Below are 23,966 nucleotides of genomic sequence, written 5' to 3' on the forward strand. Positions count from 1 at the left end.
GATAGATAACTCACCCTGCCTGCATAGAAACTTGTAGGGGGAGAAGTAAGTATGTAAACACTTTATTGTACGAGAAAATGAAATATTGATCATATCAGATAGAACATAATTGTGTAGTACAAAGGCAATTTATCTCTAAGAAGGGTTCAGTTATCTCAGCAGCTTACTTTGCTTTTTGCTTTGAAGGCTTCCAACCTTCACAGTACTTTGGGCCTTACGGAGTTCGAAATAATTATTATGTTGTTACGGGGGAGTAGAGTACGCTAGAAAGACATTTCAGCATTAGAGGGCGTCGCTAGGGGAAGGCGGCACAGGGGGCAGCCGCCCCCTAGAATATAAAATTTGTGGTGCACAGGGGGCAGCTGCCCCCCTTAGAGAATAAAATTTGTTACTAAATGTATGCCCCTTCCCTTCCCCTCCGCCATAGCAACTGCCCCCCCCCCCCAACCCATCGGCTGTCAACGCCCTAGGGCATTACCCGTCAGGCAGGTACGGCGGGAGCGTGAAGGCCGCTACTGGTGCAGCTGGTGCGGCGCGAGCACGGCCTGCGCGAGCGGCAGCGCCGACGTGATGGCGGGCGACGCGGCGCTCACGGCCACGCCGCCGCCGCAGAAGATCACCTGCACATCAAATTATAAGTCCACTGAATTCAATATGGAATAATGGCATGTTTTTATCAAGGAAGAACGTCTGCGATCGATGCCAATTTAATACTAATAAAGAAATAATTTCTTTATTCAGACACTCAGTGGTCCACATTTGTTTGTTTGTATATGTATATCTTATAAGCTAGGTTATTGTATTTGTACAATAAAATAAAATAAAAACTATTTTAAAATTGTATTTAATTATTTAATAAACGTCCCCACTTAATGGTACTTAATAATTTATGGCGCGTATAGTACGTCGATTCCTCTCTCTGCGGCCCTGACTACTGGCGGCACCCTAGGTTAGGTTTTTTTATAATGTGTTTATATTTTGTATTGTTTTAACAAACCTTACCTAAGATCAAATTTAAATAAAGGGAATAATAATTTTAGTTAGAATGGGATAGCACATCGTAACTGGTCAATTTCCAATATGACTTGGAACTTCGTTAGCCGTTTAAGAAGTATAACACTCTTTCAGTAGATGTCGCTAGGGTCTTCTATAGGCCTATATAGTGGAAAAATTCACTGGCTGTGAATGAGGTCTTAATATAGTTGTTAGCTTTGTAGCTGGCCCCCAACGGCTTATCCTTTGTCTACTGTTAACTAAAACCGCGCGTGCCACTTACCTTACTATACGGTTACTGAGTGCCAGCGAGTCGAACGCTATCGAAACAGTTTAAAATGTGTCCTCGATATGAACAAAGGCGCGTTATCGGAGAGCGCACCTACACTGGTTTTTTTAACCTTTGGACTAGACAGCGCGGTTTTAGTTAACAATAGACAAAGGATAAGCCGTTGCGGGCCAGCTACAAAACTCACAACTATAACACAGATGGTAGAACACTGGACTAGCGATCCAGTGACCGTGAGTTCAAGTCTCACCCAAGACAGTAATTTGTCTACTTTTATATGTATTCTCGTGCAATAATACTCAAAATATAACACATACTAATCGTATAGAAAACGCCTGTGCAATACCGCGTCTTTTCAGCCATCGTATTTGGTATAAAATATAAAAACCCCTGGCACTTACAGTTGTGATTGTAATCAAAACGTTAAAGACTGCAACATACCTGTTGCACCTGCGGGCTGGGCTGCGGCGCGCCGGGCGCGGCCAGCACGTACTGCTGCCGCACGCCGCCCACCTGACACACGTCACTCAATGAAAATGATTTATTTAAGTATCAAAATTAGATCTTATGACATAGGGAGCGTGCATGAACTGTAGGAGGCAGCACAGGAGCCGTCAGATTTTTGGCGCGAGGCGTAAATGTGATGTTTTTTGTTCCGATGTAGCCCACAAGATGGCGGAACCTACTATGCACAAGAAAACAAGTGACGTGTAAATGTACATGTTTATGGTTCCGATTCAGGCCACAAGATGGCAGACCCTCCAACGCACACGGTCCCTATAGTAGTAGAGTATAACATTTTTAGGAGCATTCTATTGTTAGATAGCCTAAGAATAGTGTCCTAAGCTAGGTAAATAAACCGCCGCTATATCTAGCAATGCAGCAAAGGTTGGTTGGGACACAAATATAAAAATTAGATAATCCGGATAACTTTGTTTGGCATTATCGAAAGTCATAATGTAATCATAGTCATGTTATCATTAGTCATAACTCTGAAACAGTTAACTTTTCAGGAATATCGTTAGGTTATCCTATAGATAGGATAGGTTAGGTTTGTTTTATGGCAATCTTGAAAAGTTACGCGTTTCTGAGAAAAACCAAATTACGGCTAACGAAAATGCGGACAAACAATACATTATGACTTAAAACGTTATGGTAAACAATAGAGTATATACGTATAGGTACTCGTACAATATCAGCTATTGTTTGTGACAACATTTTTTTATAGTTCAGCAAGTATCAACTACCCGTATTATATATGTCTATATATATTGAGTATTGGAGTATTAGTATTATTTATGAAGTGAAGTCGGGGAGGCGTGTACCTGGTGGAGCTGCTGCTGCACGGGCTGGCGCTGCGCCGCGTCGGCCTCCACCACCACCTGCTCCATGTAGTTGCCGCCCGCTGCAGGGAGAAACATAACATAAGATAATAGTTAGCATATATATGTTAGAGCATATGCTGAGTGGTGTCCAATTGTAGCCTCTATTACAGCATCATCACTGTAACTATTGCATGTTAGTATAAGTTACAAGTAGTTATAACTGTTTAGTGTATTAGATCTTCTTTCTTACTTTTTTTTTGTTTTCTAATGTGGTGCTGTTTGTAGATGGTTTTGCAATAAACGTTTTTCTATTCTATTCTAGTTACTTGTTTTACGAGGGGCCAATCTTCTTGTTTAACCGCTCGAGATAATAAGGCTAAGGATAAGGTTGCAATGATAACATTAGGTTAAGTTTATAATTATATAGTCAATAACTCTGATTATTGGTTTGTCGCTTATCTATCGCATTAGGTTAAACCTGCTAATAGATTTAAGTTTTATTAATAAATAAATAAATAATATTGATACCTGAGCGTTGCGAGGATTAAACATACTTTGCCTCGGAGTAAAATCCAAAAATTGGGTACTTGACGCATGTTAAATATTATAACAAAATTTAGCTAATGTGATAAAAAATGGGCCATTCATTATAAAAAAGTGAAGTTTTAAAAGACATATTGAGATTATAAAAAAAAGGCTTCAAAGGTTCAAAAAAAAATTTTTTTTTTCAAATATAAAAAAGAAAATTATACCATTCGATTCCTTACATGTTATTGAAAAATAAATTGTATGACAATTATACACATAAACGCAATATTTCACGGTCAAAATAGCAATTATCTTGATCTTTCATACATTTAGGACAGACTAATGTAATGTGACGTCACATTAAAATATCATTTCGTTAGAGGCGTTTTAATCGTCGAGTGCGAGCGTCAGACTTTAACTCTCATTTCTGGCCTTTGTGTTGCTTAAATGCCATGAGTCCTATATAGACATTTGATCCTCAGGAAAATCAAGATCTATTAATATTATTTACAAAAAACTGTCAAGTAGCCAATTTTCACCACATAAACGCGAAAAAAATACTGACTGTGAAATACCATAAAAATCAAAGCAAATCAAATCCAAATGAACGTAATAAAAACAATATCATTCAAAATCATAATTTAAAAGTCAGATGTATTAGATAACATAAGAAAACAATTTAAAAATTGCATCTTATTACTTTGCCCCACATGTGGATAAAATGCAAATTTCTCATTAGTTTTTGAACAACCAGGAGAATCTTTACCAGTTGATGTAGTGAAAAGATAGTTTATCTACACACATATCATAAACCTTCTATGATACCTAAAAATCCGTAAAAAATGGCCACCATTAATATAAACTGTTTTGTTACAACAAATTTATCTGTGAAAATGTTGTGATTGCTTCATTACTACATCAAAATCAATTTAGTTATATACATATAAAAAGAAAGGAATTCGATTCGACCTCTATTCTAATATCAATCGAGATGCCTTTTTGTTCGACATAAAAAGTAAATTGCTTACAATTTCACCGAGGGTTCCATACTTTTAGTATTTGTTATTATAGTGGCAACAGAAATACATCTGTGAAAATTTCAACTATCTAGCCATCACGGTTCATGAGATACAGCCTGGTGACAGACGGACAGACACGGAGTCTTAGTAATAGGTTATTCCCACTTGTTACCACTAAGTTGTTACCAGTGGTAACTTCTGGGAATTTTTTCCCACCTTTTACCACTCGTAACTACTGTGCAATAAAATCCCACTAGTTCCGAACAACTCGGATTGGTGGTAAAAAGGTGGGATTTTTTTTCCAAGTATTTGTAAAAAGAATTCCCAGTAGTTACCATTGGTAACAACTTGGTGGTAACTAGTGGGAATAACCCTAGTACTAGGGTACCGTTTTACCATTTGGGTACGGAACCCTAAAAAAACTCACCGGCGGGTTGCGGCGCGGCGCTCTCGCAGCCGAACAGGCAGTGCTGCACCGTCCAGCGCGGCTCGAACGGGATGTGCGTCTTCACCTGCAACATTGATTCCATAATATACCACCAGGTATAGGTACCATAGACAATGACAGGATTAACGTTTCATATCTGACGAAATAACGGTAATTTCGGGAGAAAGCGGGAGAAAATCTCGTTGATTTTGATGTCGATCGCTTCAGTATAATAAATTATAACTTTAGCTTTTTTTTAATTATGCTGTATATCGACCGAACTATCGCCTTATGAGTTTCAATCGTCGTTATACCACCTTACCACCTGCGGGGAGTCACCCGCATGTTGTATATCGACCGAACTATCGCCTTATGAGTTTCACTAGTCGTTATACCACCTTACCACCTGCGGGGAGTCACCCGCATGCTGTATATCGACCGAACTATCGCCTTATGAGTTTCAATCGTCGTTATACCACCTTACCGCCTGCGGGGAGTCACCCGCATGTTGTATATCGACCGAACTATCGCCTTATGAGTTTCACTAGTCGTTATACCACCTTACCGCCTGCGGGGAGTCACCCGCATGCTGTATATCGACCGAACTATCGCCTTATGAGTTTCACTAGTCGTTATACCACCTTACCACCTGCGGGGAGTCACCCGCATGCTGTATATCGACCGAACTATCGCCTTATGAGTTTCAATCGTCGTTATACCACCTTACCACCTGCGGGGAGTCACCCGCATGCTGTATATCGACCGAACTATCGCCTTATGAGTTTCAATCGTCGTTATACCACCTTACCACCTGCGGGGAGTCACCCGCATGTTGTATATCGACCGAACTATCGCCTTATGAGTTTCACTAGTCGTTATACCACCTTACCACCTGCGGGGAGTCACCCGCATGCTGTATATCGACCGAACTATCGCCTTATGAGTTTCACTAGTCGTTATACCACCTTACCACCTGCGGGGAGTCACCCGCATGCTGTATATCGACCGAACTATCGCCTTATGAGTTTCAATCGTCGTTATACCACCTTACCGCCTGCGCACGGTGGGCTGGCCATAGGCCATGATCCAAAAAAATGCATGTGGTAGTTTTAAATTTCTAATGGCTGTTTCTAATTTGCCGATAAACGTACTTTAATTAGGTATAAATAGTTCCTGTATAAGTAATTACCTTCATTCTATAACGAACCTAGAAAGTGAACACAACTCCCGTTAGTACGCGCTCTCTTATCAGAGACTCATTAAGTGATCGGTGATTAGTGGTGCATTCCTGACTAAGTAGTGATTTTAGTGACTATTATTAATATGGAGCTTAAAGAATCAGGTATGTTGTTTTAATTTACATAGATTGTTTAGCATTATAATAAAATATATATTCATAATATTGGGTCTACGCCACGGCAAAAAGTCGTATGAATAATGATTAGAATATTTTGTTGACTTAAACTTTTAGTTAATTTGAGACACGATTATAAATACGAGACTAGCATTATTTTGAAGCTCAATATTTCTAGATTAACGGCCATAAACTTGTTACTGCCTCAATTTGCCTATTTAGTATTTATAAGACTGCTACGCCTGCGTAGGCCAAGGCGTAGCACCTACTACGAAAATATTACGAATGGAAATTTACCTTTTTCTTTCTTTTTTAAGGTGATATGTACGTCGGATCTTTTACAAGGGGATTCGTATTTGAACTATGGCTCTCTACTAGTGGTTCAGATACAGAAAGACGTCGTCAAGTGCTACAACAACTAATAGGAATGGTGCCAGAAGTAGAAAATGTGGATACAAGTAATTTGGATAACATCATAAGGTACATTTGTAGTCGACTTGTAATTTATTGGAAATCTTCTTCGCGAACTAAGTGTCTAGTTCTTAGGAAACATTCGGACTGGTTAAATGAGAAACAAAATGTTAATTTGCCAAAAAATAATAAGGTGACTGAGAAGACTTTAATTATTGAATCGGGACAACCATCATCATCGCGCGATTCGGAACCCTCTACTTCAGCTCGACGGCCAATAAAGGACTTTTCGGCTTGTAGTAAACGGTCAAAACGCAGAAGGTTAGCAGCACTAGCATCCTTGGATTCATCAGCAGACAACGAACTGAGGAATAAAGCTAAATTAGAGACCAATGCTAATGAAGTCAATCCTGACGATGTGCTATCTCTTCTCACAGAAGCTAAACTAACAAAACATCAATATTTGTTAATACGTGCTTTTATAAATTCTCGGGCTAATCCTGTTTTACCTTCGTATGGTAAGGTAACTGATGCGAAGAAAAAGTGTTACCCAGAAAATATTAAAGTTACCGAATCCACAGCTGAGGTGGAGTTACAAAGCTTGCTGGATCATACAGCTACGCGTATAGTCGAATTTCAAAAGGAACTGATAACAGCGATACCTGAAGAATCCATGGGTGATGTGACATTAATAGGAAAGTGGGGCTTTGATGGTAGCACTGGTCATAGCGAGTACAAACAAAAATTTAGAGTATAAATAAGGTCTTATTTTCTGTTTTTTTATTATTATTATTTTACTAGTTTTTATTTTTAATTTTACACATGCTTGTTTGTTATAGTATTTAACATATTTTAAAATATATTTTTATTGTTTTAAGGTAACATAAACAACAACATAGACTTTAAAGGATTTACTAACTTTAGTTTTATATGTATGAATCTGTTTTTTTTGTAAGAATTTGTGAATAAATTAAGCATGATATATACCCTAACACGTGTTTTATTTAATTATACTACCTAATAATTAGCTGTATTACAAAAACAAACAAAGAAATCAAGAAAATTTACAAAATAATAATTATGACCGCCTTACTAAGGCGCGCGGGCCACCGTGCTGCGGGGAGTCACCCGCATGCTGTATATGGACCGAACTATCGCCTTATGAGTTTCAATCGTCGTTATACCACCTTACCGCCTGCGGGGAGTCACCCGCATGTTGTATATCGACCGAACTATCGCCTTATGAGTTTCAATCGTCGTTATACCACCTTACCGCCTGCGGGGAGTCACCCGCATGTTGTATATCGACCGAACTATCGCCTTATGAGTTTCAATCGTCGTTATACCACCTTACCGCCTGCGGGGAGTCACCCGCATGTTGTATATCGACCGAACTATCGCCTTATGAGTTTCAATCGTCGTTATACCACCTTACCACCTGCGGGGAGTCACCCGCATGTTGTATATCGACCGAACTATCGCCTTATGAGTTTCAATCGTCGTTATACCACCTTACCACCTGCGGGGAGTCACCCGCATGTTGTATATCGACCGAACTATCGCCTTATGAGTTTCAATCGTCGTTATACCACCTTACCACCTGCGGGGAGTCACCCGCATGTTGTATATCGACCGAACTATCGCCTTATGAGTTTCAATCGTCGTTATACCACCTTACCGCCTGCGGGGAGTCACCCGCATGTTGTATATCGACCGAACTATCGCCTTATGAGTTTCAATCGTCGTTATACCACCTTACCGCCTGCGGGGAGTTACTCGCATGCTGTACGTCTATCGAACTATCAACTTATGAGTTTCACTAGTCGTTATACCACCTTACCGCCTGCGGGGAGTCACCCGCATGCTGTATATCGACCGAACTATCGCCTTATGAGTTTCAATCGTCGTTATACCACCTTACCACCTGCGGGGAGTCACCCGCATGCTGTATATCGACCGAACTATCGCCTTATGAGTTTCAATCGTCGTTATACCACCTTACCACCTGCGGGGAGTCACCCGCATGTTGTATATCGACCGAACTATCGCCTTATGAGTTTCAATCGTCGTTATACCACCTTACCACCTGCGGGGAGTCACCCGCATGTTGTATATCGACCGAACTATCGCCTTATGAGTTTCAATCGTCGTTATACCACCTTACCACCTGCGGGGAGTCACCCGCATGTTGTATATCGACCGAACTATCGCCTTATGAGTTTCAATCGTCGTTATACCACCTTACCGCCTGCGGGGAGTCACCCGCATGCTGTATATCGACCGAACTATCGCCTTATGAGTTTCAATCGTCGTTATACCACCTTACCGCCTGCGGGGAATCACTCGCATGCTCTACGTCTACCGAACTATCAACTTATGAGTTTCACTAGTCGTTATACCAACTTACCGCCCGCGGGGAGTAACCCGCATGTTGTATATCGACCAAACTATCGACCTATGAGTTTCACTAGTCGTTATACCGCTTGATATTGATTTCAGAAATATATAGCAATGAATTAGTATACCTTGAGCTCGGTGGTGAGCATGAGGATATGTCGGCAGGGCAGCCGGAACACCTTGCTGAAGAGGCAGGAGCACTCCTGGGTGGACGTGCCGTACTTGCAGATGGCCACACTGCTGTGTCTTCTGGAACAAGGTGTGCTCTTACTATCTGGGTATACATCTTCAACCTAGCATTTTCCAGGCCTAGCGCCAGGGTCCACTTTCCTACTTAGTCTTCTCCACCTTGCCCGGTCTTCGGCATCCTCAGGTGTAAGATTGTTCTTGTTGATTGGTATCTGGGTATACATGTGTTATAAAAATAATGACTAACATTTGTGTAAAGGGCCAGCCAGATGGTGACCAAGCTTCAAACGTTCCCTTCCCTTTTTAGGGTTCCGTCGGCAAATGGCAAAAAACGGAACCCTTATGGATTCGTCATGTCTATTTGTCTGTCTGTCCGTCCGTATGTCACAGCCACTTTTTTCCAAAACTATAAGAACTATACTGTTGAAACTTGGTAAGTATATGTATTCTGTGAACCGCATTAAGATTTTCACACAAAAATAGAAAATAACAATAAATTTTGGGGGTTCCCCATACTTAGAACTGAGACTCAAAAAATTTCTTTCATCAAACGTCTGGGATAGGTCTTCAAAAATGATATTGAGGTTTCTAATATCACTTTTTTCTAAACTGAATAGTTTGCGCGAGAGACACTTCCCAAGTGGTAAAATGTGTCCCCCCCCCCTGTGACTTTTAAAATAAGAGAATGATAAAACTAAAAAAAATAAGATGTACATTACCATGCAAACTTCCACCGATTTTTTTTTTTGTTATTGCCTCTCATTTGATTGTCAGATCATATGCTATTGTTTAAAAAAAAATCGTCAGCCGGTTGTATCGCGGTGGTAAGAACGTCAGCTGGTCGCATGAACATGTAAAAAATAAACGCTTTACTTTTTATGAAAGTAATAAAAAAATAATTAAACATTGCTGTAGCATTAAATCAGGCGTTCCAAATAAACGGTTACACAATTTACACATTACGCATTCTTTGTGGACATAAAGTGGTAAGGCGCGTATTTTTTACATGTTCATTTTACAGCTGACGGTCTTTCCACCGCGATACAACCGGCTGACGATTTTTTTTTTAATACTACGTCGGTGGCAAACAAGCATACGGCCTGCCTGATGGTAAGCAGTCTCCGTAGCCTATGTACGCCTGCAACTCCAGAGGAGTTACATGCGCGTTGCCGACCCTAAACCCAACAGCATCTAAACTATCATCTGACAAAGTATCAGCCGGCAGGCGATGACTGACGATATATGGTCCTGGCCCACGGTCTAGTAGCTGCAGGAGGGAGTCCTACCTTCCAGCCCGGTCGTCGAGGCACTTCTGCGCGATCTTGGTCTGGTGCGACATCAGGTTGTACGCGTACTGCGTTATGGTGTCCGTGGGCGACTGCTTTAGTGTCTCCGTGTCCTGAAATAATAATTCATTGTCATACAAAACGATGGATTCATGTAGACCGTTGTACAAAAAATTAAAAGTCCTTCGGTTGCCAACGTTGTACATTTACGAAACATGTCTCTTTGTGAAAACTCATATTAGTCAGTATAAAATATCTAAACGTAGGTCAGTTTCTAAATTCCATGGACTCAATATCAGTTAACCATGTCATAACTCTGCTCATTTTGAAAAATCTGTTCTTTTCATGTCTGTCAAAATCTTCAACCACTTGCCAAATGACCTAAAATCCCTGCATTGTCAAGGATTCAAAAGCAAATTATTTAAGTGGCGTTTACAAAAAATGTTCTACTCAGTCAATGAACACTTTGTATCCACCAATGCTTAAAAAGAAAAAAAATGTTACTCCATTTTATTACCATTGACATTTAAATAAATAAATAATAAATATTATAGGACATTATTACACTAATTGACCAAGTCCCACAGTAAGCTCAATAAGGCTTGTGTTGTAGGTACCTAGACAACGATATATATAATATACACCGTGTTTTTATTGAATTTCGTTAACTTCGGGGTATCGGTAAGTACGTTTAAGGAAACTAAATGGCATAGTTAATTTTCAAAAAAAATATTTTTTTTGTTTTTTTTTTTACAATTTTTATTTTTGTAAAAAGTAACTAAATGTTGCATATAGCGTTGTTGTAACACGGGCATTACATTTAACTCAACCAAACAATTGAAAACTGTGACATATCAATGTCATTTCGAACTTCGATCGTCCGAGATAGTACTTACGTTTAGTAGCAAATGTATGAACTCGCACTAAACACTAATCAATAAGTAAACAGGCCCTAAGGCAAGTGTACACGCTCGTAAGGGCCTTATAAGATAAAAATTAATGATTGATTATCTCCGAAATGGAGTTAATTAGAATATCGGTGTCTTTGAGAAAGTTACTTAATTTAAGCTCAGGAATGCACCCTCGAAATTAACGCAAATCAAAAAAAAACACGGTGTATAATTATAAATACTTAAATACATAGAAAACAACCATGACTCGGAAACAAATATCCGTGTTCATCACACAAATATATGCTCTTACCAGGATTTGAACCCGGGACCATCAGCTTCATAGGCAGGGTCACTACCCACTAGGCCAGACCGGTTGTCAATAAAAAAAAAAATATTATGAAAAAATGTATTGGCCACTTTTCTATATGCATGACACTGACCTATTATTATTATTTTTGTATGTCTTTTCCATCACGGAACAATGGTGTTCCGGATCTTTGGGAGGCGTGCACGGAGCCAAAGCCAACACGTAGAGGCCCTTTTGACACTTTAATGAAATGTAAGGGGTACACCTAGCGGATGTTGCCCTTGCCCGCTTCAAGTTATTATTATTATTAATATTAACTTTTTTTGCTCGTCTTCCAACTGGTTGGCCACGTTGAAGAACAGATAGACGATCTCGTCAGGCTGCAGCTGACTGCGGACCAGGGTTTGGAACTTCTGGACCCTGAAATATAGTGTTACCCTCAGTCTGCTGACAGCGAAGCTTCGTCGCTCGTCTTCCAACTGGTTGGCCACACTGAAGAACAGATAGACGATGTCGTCAGGCTGCAGCTGACTGCCGACCAGGGTTTGGAACTTCTAGACCCTGAAATATAGTTTTACTCTCAGTCTGCTGACAGCGAAGCTTCGTCGCTCGTCTTCCAACTGGTTGGCCACACTAAAGAACAGAGAGACGACCTGATCAGGCTGCATTTGACTGAGGCCCAAGGTTTGGAACTTCTAGACCCTGAAATATAGTTTTACCCTCAGTCTGCTGACAGCGAAGCTTCGTCGCTCGTCTTCCGCCTAATTGGCCATGTTGAAGAAAATAGAGACAAATTCATCTGGCAGCATCTCACTGCGGACCAGAGTTTGGAACTTCTAGACCCTGAAAATAGTCTTACCCTCAGTCTGCTGACTACGAAGCTTCCTCATTCGCCTTCCAACTGGTTGGCCACGTTGAAGAACAGAAAGACGAACTCATCTGGCTGCGGGCCAGGGCTTGGAACTTCTAGACCCTGAAATAGTCTTACCCTCAGTCTGCTGACAGCGAAGCTTCGTCGCTCGTCTTCCAACTGGTTGGCCACGTTGAAGAACAGAGAGACAAACTCATCTGGCTGCATCTGACTGCGGACCAGGGTTTGGAACTTCGTCACCAGTCGTTCTAGACCCTGAAATATAGGAATTTAGTGAACACATTCTATTCCTCTCAACAAACGGTTAGGGTTTGCTTCAGGGATCAGAAAATCTATAGACTTTCTGTAACGCCATTTTGAAGTACTTACATGGGGTCGGAGAAAATTATAAGCTTATTTTGAACTACACAGACAAATGTTAAGATTTGAATACCTTTTGGTATTTTATTTATCGTATGGCGGTTACACACTGGTTACATACATATAAAAAAAAATCACAATTTACATTTCTGCAGATAAATACTTGCATCTTTTGTCAGGTGTTTAAAATCTTCAGCTGGTCCGTTGTATTTCGTGACGGGACACTTGAATACCATGTGCTGCACCGTCTGCTCTGGGTGTCCGCATTCGCACGCCGCAGACTCGCTCCACCCCCACTTGTGCCAGAGGTACGCACCAGTTACCGAAGCCAATTCTGAGGCGGTTAAGTCTGCACCATATTTCTTGGTTTTCCGTGAACCCTTGAGACCGTTTCCCTGGGTTCAACTCAAAAATGGTGTTGTCTACACTGTGCTGAGCTTCCCATTCTCTCATCTACGCTTGGTTGTCCTGATGTGATGGGTTGTGGGTGTGAAAGATTTTTGCAGGTGGGTTTCGAGACTTGAGTCGGGTGTTTTGAAAACTGCTCAGGTCCTTATGTATCGGCAGTGAAGAATTAAGTACCAGAAGTTTTTGTGACCTCTCGTATAAGCCATTTCTGTCTCCCGATGTCCGGTTGTGAGATGTTACTAAGGTCAGCCAATACAAAGGCGTTGGCGAGATGCAGCCCGTGATTATCCTCATTGTACTGTTAAGCTCAACATCCACACCAATAAAAATGTATGACAGAGTTTACCGTTCATAATGGTTTACCTTGTGTAGTATATTAGTATAGTTGTCAGGCTCGAGCCACGAGTCCAGCTTGGCGATGGCGCCGCCGGGGCGAGTCAGGGACTCCCACAGTCGGAGAGTCCCCGCGCCCGTGCCGATGATGCCGCGTTTCAACACCTGGAAAAACATAATAGGATTTTATACAATCGTCATATAATAGAGAGCTTTTCAGTCGAGTACCGTGTTTAGGCAACGAAGCTTGCTGAGTTGCCTAATTAAGGTACGAGATTGAAAAGCTTGATTGTATACAATACTTTTTCTACAAGTCGTCTAAAATAATACTTTTTTACTACAAAGACTAAGTCTTCTTCCTCGCGTTGTCCCGGCATTTTGCCACGGCTCATGGGAGCCTGGGGTCCGCTTGACAACTAATCCCAAGGTTTGGCGTAGGTACTAGTTTTTACGCGACTGCCATCTGACCTTCCAACCCAGAGGGTAAACTAGACCTTGTTGGGATTAGTCCGGTTTCCTCACGATGTTTTCCTTCTAGTGACTAGTAAATATCAGCTGATATTTCGTACATTAGTTCCGAAAAAGTCATTGGTACGAGCCGGGGTTTGAACCCGCGACCTCCGGATTGCAAGTCGCACGCTCTTACCGCTAGGCCACCAGCGCTTCTAAAGACTAAAGGAAAATGGGTAAGTATCTCAGTAGACAAAAATATACGTAGGTCACTAGATAAGACATACACAAATATGAAACAAATACACACATATATATATATATATATTTAAACTATATTTCCATAGACAATGTTCGGGCGGAAAACATTTACTTTATTTTTAAATTTACTTATTTAAAAATAGATTTATAGTTTGAAAACGTCGGCGTGGGCTAAAGGCGATTTACGCATATTGTATACAACATTTTCATTTCATATAAAGTTAAATAAATGTAATACTTACTATATTTAAAAAGAATGTAAATGTTTTCCAGCCAATGATTGTCTATGGAAATATAGTTTTAAAAAGTATGTGATAGGCCACCTGTTGGTTTATATTTGTCTAATGCAAAACTTTATCTAGTAACCTATCTAGTACACAAGAAATAAACGCGCGACTCCGCGCCCCGTGCACGTTTAGTCTTTTCTATGGGAGCGCGGCGGCTCTGATTGGTCATTTTTTAGGGTTCCGTACCCAAAGGGTCAAACGGGACCCTATTACTGAGACTCCGCTGTCCGTCCGTCCGTCTGTCACCAGGCTGTATCTCATGAACCGTGATAGTTAGCCAGTTGAAATTTCTACAGATTATGTATTTCTGTTGCCGCTATAACATAAAATACTAAAAACAGAATATAATAAATATTTCTTTCCAATCTCGAGGTTCTCATCCAATCACCGAAGTTAAGCCACGTCGGGCGGGGTCAGTACTTGGATGGGTGACCGTTTTTATAGACAATGGTACGGAACCCTTCCTGTGCGAGTCCGACTCGCACTTGGCCGATTTTACGTTACAGTTGACTACAGCATATCGAAATGAATATTATAGTTGAGTTGGGAGCTCATGCATAAAAAGTACACAATTATAGTTTGGTATACGAAATCTTAATTCAACCGTTATAGTCGACGAGTAGAAATACATAATATAATAGATAATAAACATATTCAGCATAAGTCTTGATCCTAGTAGCGACATCATCAGCCACTAGAGAAGCATCTTCCCTTCCCACCTTTAGCTCAACACTTCAACCTTGTCCTAGTCATCTTGGACGACGCCATTGGGTTCTTTATCTTTAGTAGTGTCGGAGTATGTTTTCCTTACCAAGCAGCGACCCCGTCAGCCGCTACGGAAGCATGTTCCTTACGGATCCAGATCTTTATCTAACCCTTGATTCAGCCATTTAGCGAGAGGACGTCTTGAGGTATTAGGTCTTGTAGTTTGTCTTCTTACCAGCAACTGAGCTGGTGTGTGCTCTCCACAGAGCATAAGTATGGATTCTGGCAGTGACGTCGTCAGCCACTAAAGAAGCATCTTCCCCACCCAGTTCTTTCTTAAGCTATCTTCATCAATTCGTAGTCCAATAATTTAGAGAGAATATCTTGAGATGTGTCTTTTAATGTGTTATCCTTACCTGTAGTTTTGCCAGAGTATGCTCCTCCGTCAGCAAGGCTAGTGTATAAGTCCTGATCCATGCAGTGACATCGTCATTCTTTCTTTAGTTATCTTCCTCCGACCCTTAATCAAGTGGGAATACCTTAGGACGTTAAATGTTTAAAGATATATTTGAGTTATCATACCTGCAACTGAGCCGGAGTGTGTTCTCCCCGCAGCAAGGCCAGGGCATAAGTCTTGGTCCTGGCGGCGACGTCGTCAGCAGCCAGAGAAGCGTCTTCCCTCCTGGCCCAGTCTCCGCAGAGACGCGCGCAGGCGCGGGCCGCCTGCCACACGGAGCACGTCACGTGGGAGGACGGGAACGCTGCGCGCACCGACTGACAAACAAAACGTTCCATTTTTTATTATTACTACTATACAGTTTTTATTGAGATAACAATATACATAATGGATATATACAGATGATTACTATAACTAGCTTATATCTAAAATAGGCCCTTGAGGCATTGTACCAAGGATCCTGGCGGCATTTCCTCGTTTTTAGGGTTCCGTAGCCAAATGGCATAAAACGGAACCCTTATAGTTTCGCCATGTCCGTCTGTCTGTCTGTCCGTCTGTCTGTCTGTCCGAGGCTTTGCTCCGTGGTCGTTAGTGCTAGAAAGCTGAAATTTGGCATGGATATATAAATCAATAAACCCGACAAAGTCGTACAAAAAAATCTAAATTTTTTTTTTTTAGGGTAAACCCCCTACACGTAAAGTGGGGGTGAATTTTTTTTTTCGCTTCAGCCCTAGAGTGTGGGGTATCGTTGGAAAGGTCTTTCAAAACTAATACGGGTTTTCAAGAAACATTTTTTGATAAAGTGAATATATTCGGAGATAATCGCTCCGAAAGAAAAAAAAAATGTGTCCCCCCCCCCTCTAACTTTTGAACCATAGGTCCAAAAAATATGAAAAAAATCGTGGAAGTAGAGCTTAAGAAAGACATTAAATGAAAACTATAGCGGACATGATCAGTTTAGCTGTTTTTGAGTTATCGCAAAAAGTTTTCCCTTCATAGTAAAAAGACTTACTTTAATTAGGTACTGATTATGCAAAGCCTATTTGTTTAACTCGGGTGAAAGGTACCGTTTCATCCCTTGGTTAACAATTTACTATACTTTAAGCTCCAGTTTAGCTTATTGTGACGGAAGAGTAACTACGGAACCCTACACTGAGCGTGGCCCGACATGCTCTTGGCCGGTTATTATTATTTATTAGCCCCCTTATTCATAAACGTCTACTAAAGTTGACAAGCCGCTAATAATCGTTTCTCCCTTTCCGACGTATTGGTATGATGGAAAGGGACAAATGATTATTAGCGGCTTGTCAACTTTAGTAGACGTTTATGAATAAGGGGGTTAAACTTTACTGCACATTAAAAAATTGGTTGCTTTGAGGCATTCTTCAAGGCTCGGAAACCGGTTAAATTTCTAAACCGTACTTGGGGAAAAACCTTTTCATTTCGGTTTCGCTCGAAAAACCGTTTTTTATGAGAACAGTTCCTGTCAAATTAACCGTATCTGCCCCAAAGAAGGCTAAAACGGTCCCATCAGCGGGAAAAGTCACGATGTTTTGGGATTCTAAGGAAATAATCTTTATGGATTTCTTACAAAAAGGTAAAACTATCACTGTGCAGTACTACTATAGTGAGTTATTGGACCGGTTAGATAAAAAAAAAACTAATGGAGACACGGGCCCCATCTGGCAAAGAAGAAAGTGTTGTTTCATCACTTGTGTTGTTTGTGGGACTTAGTCAATTTGTGTAATAATGTCCTATAATATTTATTTATTTATTTATCACGACAAAGCACCAGCACATTCTTCTAGAATTGTCGCTGCCAAACTAACCCAACTACGTTAAGAATTGCTGCCACACCCACCTTACTCACCGGATCTGGCACCCTGTGATTTTTTTCTAATTCCGAATATGAAAACATGGCTCGGGGGAATGAAATTCTGGTCAAATGAGGAGGTTATAGCCGAGACAGAAGCGTATTTTGAAGAATTTGACAAATCCTACTTTTTAAGGGAGGGGAAGAGGAAGGGTTACAGAAAACAGCAGCCAAATAACACTAGACCCTACTCATAGTGTTGTATTCCTGCCGGTGAGTAAGGTTGCCAGAGCTCAACGAGGGGGGGCGGGTTTAGGGTCGGCAACGCGCATGTAACTCCTCTGGAGTTGCAGGCGTACATAGGCTACGGGGGCTGCTTACCATCAGGCGGGCCGTATGCTTGTTTGCCACCGACGTAGTATTAAAAAAAAAGGGTTAAAGTGGCCGAAACGCTGGGAAAAGTGTAAGGACCTCGAAGGGGACTACGTTGAAAAAAAAATCAAAAAGTTAAAAAAAGTTAAAATACGCGTGATCATTTCTAACGCGGGTACTTTTTGATCCACCCCCGTAATTAAACAGACTGACATCTCACCTGCTGACATTTAGTCGGGTCTGCCACGACGCACCGCACTTGTCGCCAGGCCGGGTTGCAAGACTTGAAAGTGTCGAGGAGCCAAGTCAGATCGTCGCCGATCAACGCCGATATACCTGTACACAAAGAGGCTTTAATTACAGATGTCTCCAAACTATGGACTGTGAACCCAATTTGGTCCATGAACCTTTGGCCTGCGGACAAGCCCCCTGGCCATAGACCTTGGATTAAAAAAGTTTAGAGATCTTTGCCCTATTAAAATTAAAAATTGTTTATTTCGGACCATTAAAAAAATCCATAGCGATATTAGTAAAAAATCTTAATAGCTATCTTATTATCTATGTTAATCAACTACAAACTAATCCATGCCTTACCACCTCACCAAGAGGCTTTGCCCTACTTATCCCTCCCAATCACCACACCGACCCAGTATTTAGTGAGCGGGCAGTCGAGTCTCTCGGCCAACGTCCTCGGCATGCTGTTGTTGCTACCGCGCACACGTTTCAGCAGAGGCAATTCGTTACGTACCTCGTACTCTATTACGTACCTGCGCTGACGATGACCGACTTCCCGTTCCCGTCTTCAGCTAAGAACAGGGTGACGTTGTGTTTCACGCTGGGGCTGGCCGTCCCGCCCACTGTTGGGATGGTGCTGTTGAACTCGATGCCTGTAGAAAAATAGTCTTTTTAGACTTTAAGCTCCGGGAAGGGCTTTAAAATACCATAGCTCACGATCACAATCCTTAACTTATAGGGACTGCGCGCGTTGGAGAGTCTGCCATCTTGTGGCCTGAATCGGAACCATAAACATGCACATGTACACGGCACGTGTTTTCTTGTGCATAGTAGGTTCTGCCATCTTGTGGGCTACATCGGAACAAGAAACATCACATTTACGCCTCGCGCCAATAATCTGACAGCTCCTGTGCTGCCTCCTACAGTTCATGCATGCTCCCTATAGCTAATTGAAAAGGTTCCACTGGGTACATAGACAAGATGCCAATAGGGAGTATTACTGCAATGTTCTGGCACCAGAGAGCAGCACTATTATATCATAGAGTAACTTATACATACTATGCCTTAAACAGGTTTTTGATGTTTTACTAAGACATTGATGCATCAAAGCGGTTTGTTTACAGAGGCCAAACGCGAAAATCTAAATTTCGTTATCTGGCCTCTTTATCGCCGAAATATGCAAGAGTGATAGAGAGGCAGATAACGATATTCCTTTTTCTGGTTTCGTAGTAAGCCCTCAAAATATGGTAGTGGCGTCCTCTACGCAGAGTTTGCGTAATATGTATTGTTAATGCTCCGTAGCGAACGAAACGGATCTGTCTCTGTCGCACTAATAGCGAAGAGTGATAGAAAGATAAAACTACGCTACGCTATGGTGAGTTAACCTGTCGCCTACCAAGCTGTCGGCACCCGAGCAAAAAAATCGAAAAGCAAGCTTTGATTTTAATAAAAATGCTTTTCGATTGGGGTTAAAATGGCTGGAGATCTCCGTGCGTAAATACGGGGAAAAAATACTGGACGGAGATCTCCGGCCGGGGTAGATCGAGGGATGCTTTTTTCAAAAAAATTATATTAATTTTTGACCGGAGACATCCGTTCGAGGCAGACGACAGGTTAAGACTGTAAGTACTAATTGATTGATTTTAAAGAGATGGCAGCACATGTTGTGGTAAAAACGAAAACCTTTTTCCTAAATATTTACATTATCTGATATATGTAAAGCAATAATTTCAGATGAGTTTTCAGAATCATCATATCAGCCTTTCTTCCATTTCGCTACTTGTCCCGGTCCTGAGCTAATCTCATCCAGAAATGACCCGCAACGAATGTCGTCCACCCAACGAGCCAACGGACGAAGTTTTCAATAAGTAAGTTTTCTAACCTGTTTCAATGCAGAGGAACTGAGGAACTGCGTTGAACGCCATCTGCATGCTTGGAGTCGTGAGGTACACGCACTGGATGCAGCCCGATGGTGAGTGGAGTAGCTTCACTCCAGCATCTGCAGGTATCAAGAAAAGTGACCCCCTTATTCATATACGTCTACTAAAGTTGACAAGCCGCTATAATCGTTTGTCCCTTTGTGTCGTGTTTGTGTTCCAAAGAGTATACCAAAAGGGGAGGGAGCGTGGGGGGGGGGATGGTAGGGTAGGGTCGGCGACGCAGCAGTATTAAAATACACTATGAGTGGGAAATTTCGTCAAACCCGGTAGGGTTAGGTTAGTAAATATGTAAAGAAATAAACACTTGCCATAGTTGAGCTGGAGTTTCCTCACAACAAAGTCATACTTCTGGTTAAGCCAGCGGACGGCGCCGGTGCCTGTGGCCACCAGCTGCTCCTCTGTTGTGATCACCGAGGGCTCAGAGCTGCTGACAAACAGGGTTTCATCAATTATTATATTATAACTTTAATGTATGGAAATAGATTCTTAGTGGATGGTATGGATATGTACTATAATTATTAAATTATACTTTATTAGTTTGACAACTGATTTGGCCTAGTGGCTAGTGACCCTGCCTACGAAGCTGATGGTCCCGGGTTCAAATCCTGGTAAGGGCATTTATACGTGTGATGAGCATGGCTATTTGTTCCTGAGTCATGGGTGTTTTCTATGTATTTAAATATTTATATATTATATATATATCATTGTCTAAGTTTTCAACACCTGATTTTACCTGATTCTGCAACAATCATCTGCTATAGATTTGGTGGCCAATATATATGTCTAAGTACCCTCAACACAAGCCTTATTGAGCTTACTGTGGGACTTAGTCAATTTGTGTAATAATGTCCTATAATATATATATTTTTTTATTATTATGATAATAAGAATTAGTGTAAGTCATCATTTTCCTTGCGTTGTCCTAGCATTTTTGCCATGGCTCATGTGAGCCTGAGGTGCGCTTGGCAACTTAGAATTTAGTCAAGTTTTCGATATCTTGTATAGATCTTGAGATATTTAATTTATTTATTTAATATATTGGCATAGGCATTAGTTTTTACTTAAGCAACTGCTATCTGACCTTCCAACCCAGTAAAAGGGAAGGGAATAGGGCCCTATTTGGATCTTTTCGGTGAAGATATATATAGAAAAATACAATAAAACCTCATTGGTATTGTTACCTTTCAGCATTCTCTGTAGGCGGGTTCTCGATGATGGCCACCTCATACTCCTGCGGAGCCTCCACAGTCTGTTGGTTGTTGCTCATCTCATACTGCTGATAAGTGTTTGGTTGTTCCTCTACTTGTTGCTGAAACATAGGAAATAAATAAATTTAATTTTGGAATAAATATGAGGACTCAGGATTCAATTAGTTTAGTAATAGTCCACATCCTTCCTTCCTTAAGTCTAGATTAAAAAGAAATGTTGTAAGGACCATTATTGCTTTTTATGCTAAGTAATTGATATTGCTATACAGAGCTGTCATGTAACGGACACATTTCGGTTCATCTTTTTTTCACTGCATGTGTACTGCACATGTGTGTTGATAGCTTATTTGTCTTATTATTCAGTTGTTATAGTAGTTAGGTAACGAGTAACGTTAGGTTACGTCCGAGTAATACGAGTTAGGTAACGTAGGAAAAACACTTACATTGCTAACTTCAGGTGTACCCTGAACAAAAGTGGTTCCTTCCTCCTCCGGCTCCCCTTTAACATCATAAATGGTCTCTGCCATTACAATACGGCCTGACGAGTCCATAGTCCACATGCCACCAAACGCAAAGTTCGAGGGATTACCGCTTTGTTCGTACAGAATCACTGTATTGGGTCCCAGTTGGACAGGCTCTCCTTTCATATTCACAAACACTGGCTGCTCGAAATTCCCTTCCACCAGCTGCCCGGTGTGCACTATCTGCTGCCCTTGCTCCACAGGCACCTCCACAACTTGATTTACTACCTCCACTTTGTCTTTTTCCTCGTCAGTCTTCGCTCGGCTCACCATAATTTTTTTCTTCTCGCTTTCCCCAGGATCGTCACTTTTCCGCTTTATCACAGTTTTCTTTTTGTTTTTCTTGTCCATTTTTATTTGTTACACTATTTAATTGCACTAAAACGCGCATAAAATACGCTGAGACGTGATATTATTTAAATATTTGGAAATAAAAGTAACTATAGTAAACAGAGGTACGCCGCACCCATTTGACAACATTTTTCCTGCAGATTAATGTTTTAATGTGGAGATATTAAAATAAATATAACTACTTCACTAACTGCTGCATTATTAACAGCAAAAATGCTTGTTTGATAACATAAAATTGAGATAAAACCGCCGTATTTAAGTGCGAAAGGGACAACTCGACTCAAAGAGACGCCATTTTTAATCGCCACACATTTTACTATTAATGTTGCCATGTGAAAGCAATTTTCTCGTAACATTCATCGATATGCGATACACTTTATGGTTTGTTGTACGGTTGCGCTATTCGCTATGATGTTATTTTTTATTAGTGAAGATATTGAAGCTTCAATTAATTGCCCACCACCAAAATGGCTACGCCTTGAGTATTACATTTTGTACTGAGAACAGACAATGGGGGGCCTACCGCGAAAACCGAAATTCGCAAATTGCGGGTATCTTTCTCTTTTACTCTAACTAAGACGTCATTAAGAATGACAGAGAAAAATGCCCGTAATTGGTGAACTTCGATTTTTGGGGTTATAGCTACATATTATTAATCTGTGGTTATAGCCCATAAAGTCAAAGAGAATGTAATCACTACTTCACTACGTTTTCATAAAGTGTGGATGTAATTGGCAAGGTCCATGGGCAAAATCAAAAAATATAATGTCAGTGTCAAATAAAATGTTTAATTGAAGAAAAGATTCAGACTCACTGCAATTTTTATACTTAATTTCTCACATTTTTGCAGTCCGCAGTGTAACAAATTACTATTGGTCTAGATTTTTTTGTATTTAGCGTTTCGATACTTTTTGAAATGGATCCAATCACAGTTTTACAAAGTAGAATTGAACAACTTGAAGCAAAGTTAGGTTTAGCTGTGAGTCCGACTCCAGACGGTCAACAGGGAGATTCTGCTACCAGCCATTTACTAAACACGGCTCAAACTATAAACAATGCTACATTGGGACACGAAAAGCTCTCTGAAGCTGTGAACATGGCCCACGAACTGAATAATTACACCAACCCAAATTTTGTTGAAATAAGTGAGCAGAGCAATAAGCACAAGCAGGTGGTGACAGCTGCGGAGCCCGTGCTGCACTACCACTGCTCTTGCATGCACCGATGCAAACAGGCTGTTCCAGTATTAGAGTCTGAACCAATACAGCATGTTCCGGAAATGCAGGCATCTGTTGATAACATGCACCAAGCTGCAGCAGAAGTGAAGGCTGAGGCAGATGCAGTATCGCTTGGAATACAAGAAATAGCAGAGACATGCGGTGTGGCGGCGGCGGCAGCGTCGGAGCAACTGGCGGGGGTTGCTCGGCACGTCGAGCAGGCTGAGCAAAAGCTGTTCCCGCAGCGCAGGAACGGCTTGGATTAGCCGCCATCAATCCCTCGGTTATACAATTTCCACTCTACGCTGCAAGTCAAATTTACATCTGGACTTCTTTCAGAATAATCTGGATATTGATATAATTTGTCTACATTCTTCATTTTATCACAGTCATATTTTTCCAACTGTCTTACTTTTTATGAATTGGTAAACTTTTAAAGTTGTTATTATTTAAATTTTATTATTTTTATGTGTTACAAGACTAATAAAAATTAAAATAAATAATTGTATAGTATTTGTTCAACTTTCGTTTGAATGTCAGTTTTAACCCATTCATGGCCACCACACAAACCGTTTTTAGGGTTCCGTCGCCAAATGGCAAAAAACGGAACCCTTATAGATTCGTCATGTCCATCTGGCTGTCCGTTTATGTCACAGCCACTTTTTAGCTAAAACGTATGACTCAGCTTATGGGTCTCTGGCCTGGCGCGTATAGTAAATAAATCGCCGCTTATGAAGCCGGCCAGTTGAACAACATTATT

The 23,966-nt window shown here is 41.0% G+C and overlaps 2 protein-coding genes across 4 annotated transcripts; one reads left to right on the forward strand and one right to left on the reverse strand.

The window, feature by feature from the left end:
- Window positions 1–474: 474 nt before the first annotated feature.
- Window positions 475–22,308, reverse strand: LOC133531327 (uncharacterized). Of its 3 annotated transcripts, none has more exons than XM_061869464.1 (15): window positions 21,561–22,308; window positions 21,091–21,218; window positions 20,218–20,336; window positions 19,852–19,968; window positions 18,503–18,622; window positions 17,956–18,071; window positions 15,676–15,867; window positions 13,421–13,555; window positions 12,407–12,544; window positions 10,219–10,331; window positions 8,872–8,992; window positions 4,582–4,666; window positions 2,608–2,687; window positions 1,724–1,795; window positions 475–620 (listed from the first exon to the last, which is right to left on the reverse strand). In XM_061869464.1, exons 1-15 carry the CDS (start codon window positions 21,987–21,989, stop codon window positions 513–515), a joined length of 2,073 nt encoding a protein of 690 aa, XP_061725448.1. In that variant the 5' UTR covers window positions 21,990–22,308; the 3' UTR covers window positions 475–512. The 3 variants fall into 3 exon arrangements, with proteins under 3 accessions (XP_061725448.1, XP_061725449.1, XP_061725451.1); XM_061869465.1 differs by having other exon boundaries at window positions 20,218–20,333; window positions 21,561–22,307; XM_061869467.1 differs by having other exon boundaries at window positions 8,872–8,989; window positions 21,561–22,307.
- Window positions 22,309–22,725: 417 nt separating this feature from the next.
- LOC133531573 (uncharacterized) lies at window positions 22,726–23,728 on the forward strand. The gene has a single exon (XM_061869879.1). The coding sequence runs from the start codon at window positions 22,906–22,908 to the stop codon at window positions 23,470–23,472; it is 567 nt and encodes a 188-aa protein (XP_061725863.1). The 5' UTR covers window positions 22,726–22,905; the 3' UTR covers window positions 23,473–23,728.
- Window positions 23,729–23,966: the final 238 nt, after the last annotated feature.

The sequence above is a fragment of the Cydia pomonella genome, chromosome 25 (genome assembly GCF_033807575.1).
Source record: "Cydia pomonella isolate Wapato2018A chromosome 25, ilCydPomo1, whole genome shotgun sequence".
NCBI classification, from domain to species: Eukaryota; Metazoa; Arthropoda; class Insecta; order Lepidoptera; family Tortricidae; genus Cydia; species Cydia pomonella.

Bases quoted from the DNA above. Each gene is read 5' to 3' on its own strand.
- LOC133531327 (XM_061869464.1), bottom strand. From the start codon at position 21,989: ATGGACAAGAAAAACAAAAAGAAAACTGTGATAAAGCGGAAAAGTGAC. The intron at 10,332-12,406 runs GTAAGACTATTT...TTATTATTTCAG, and splicing joins TCGCTGTCAGCAGACTGAGG to GACACGGAGACACTAAAGCA. The intron at 4,667-8,871 runs GTATACTAATTC...TCAATGTTGCAG, and splicing joins TGCTCACCACCGAGCTCAAG to GTGAAGACGCACATCCCGTT.
- LOC133531573 (XM_061869879.1), top strand. From the start codon at position 22,906: ATGGATCCAATCACAGTTTTACAAAGTAGAATTGAACAACTTGAAGCA.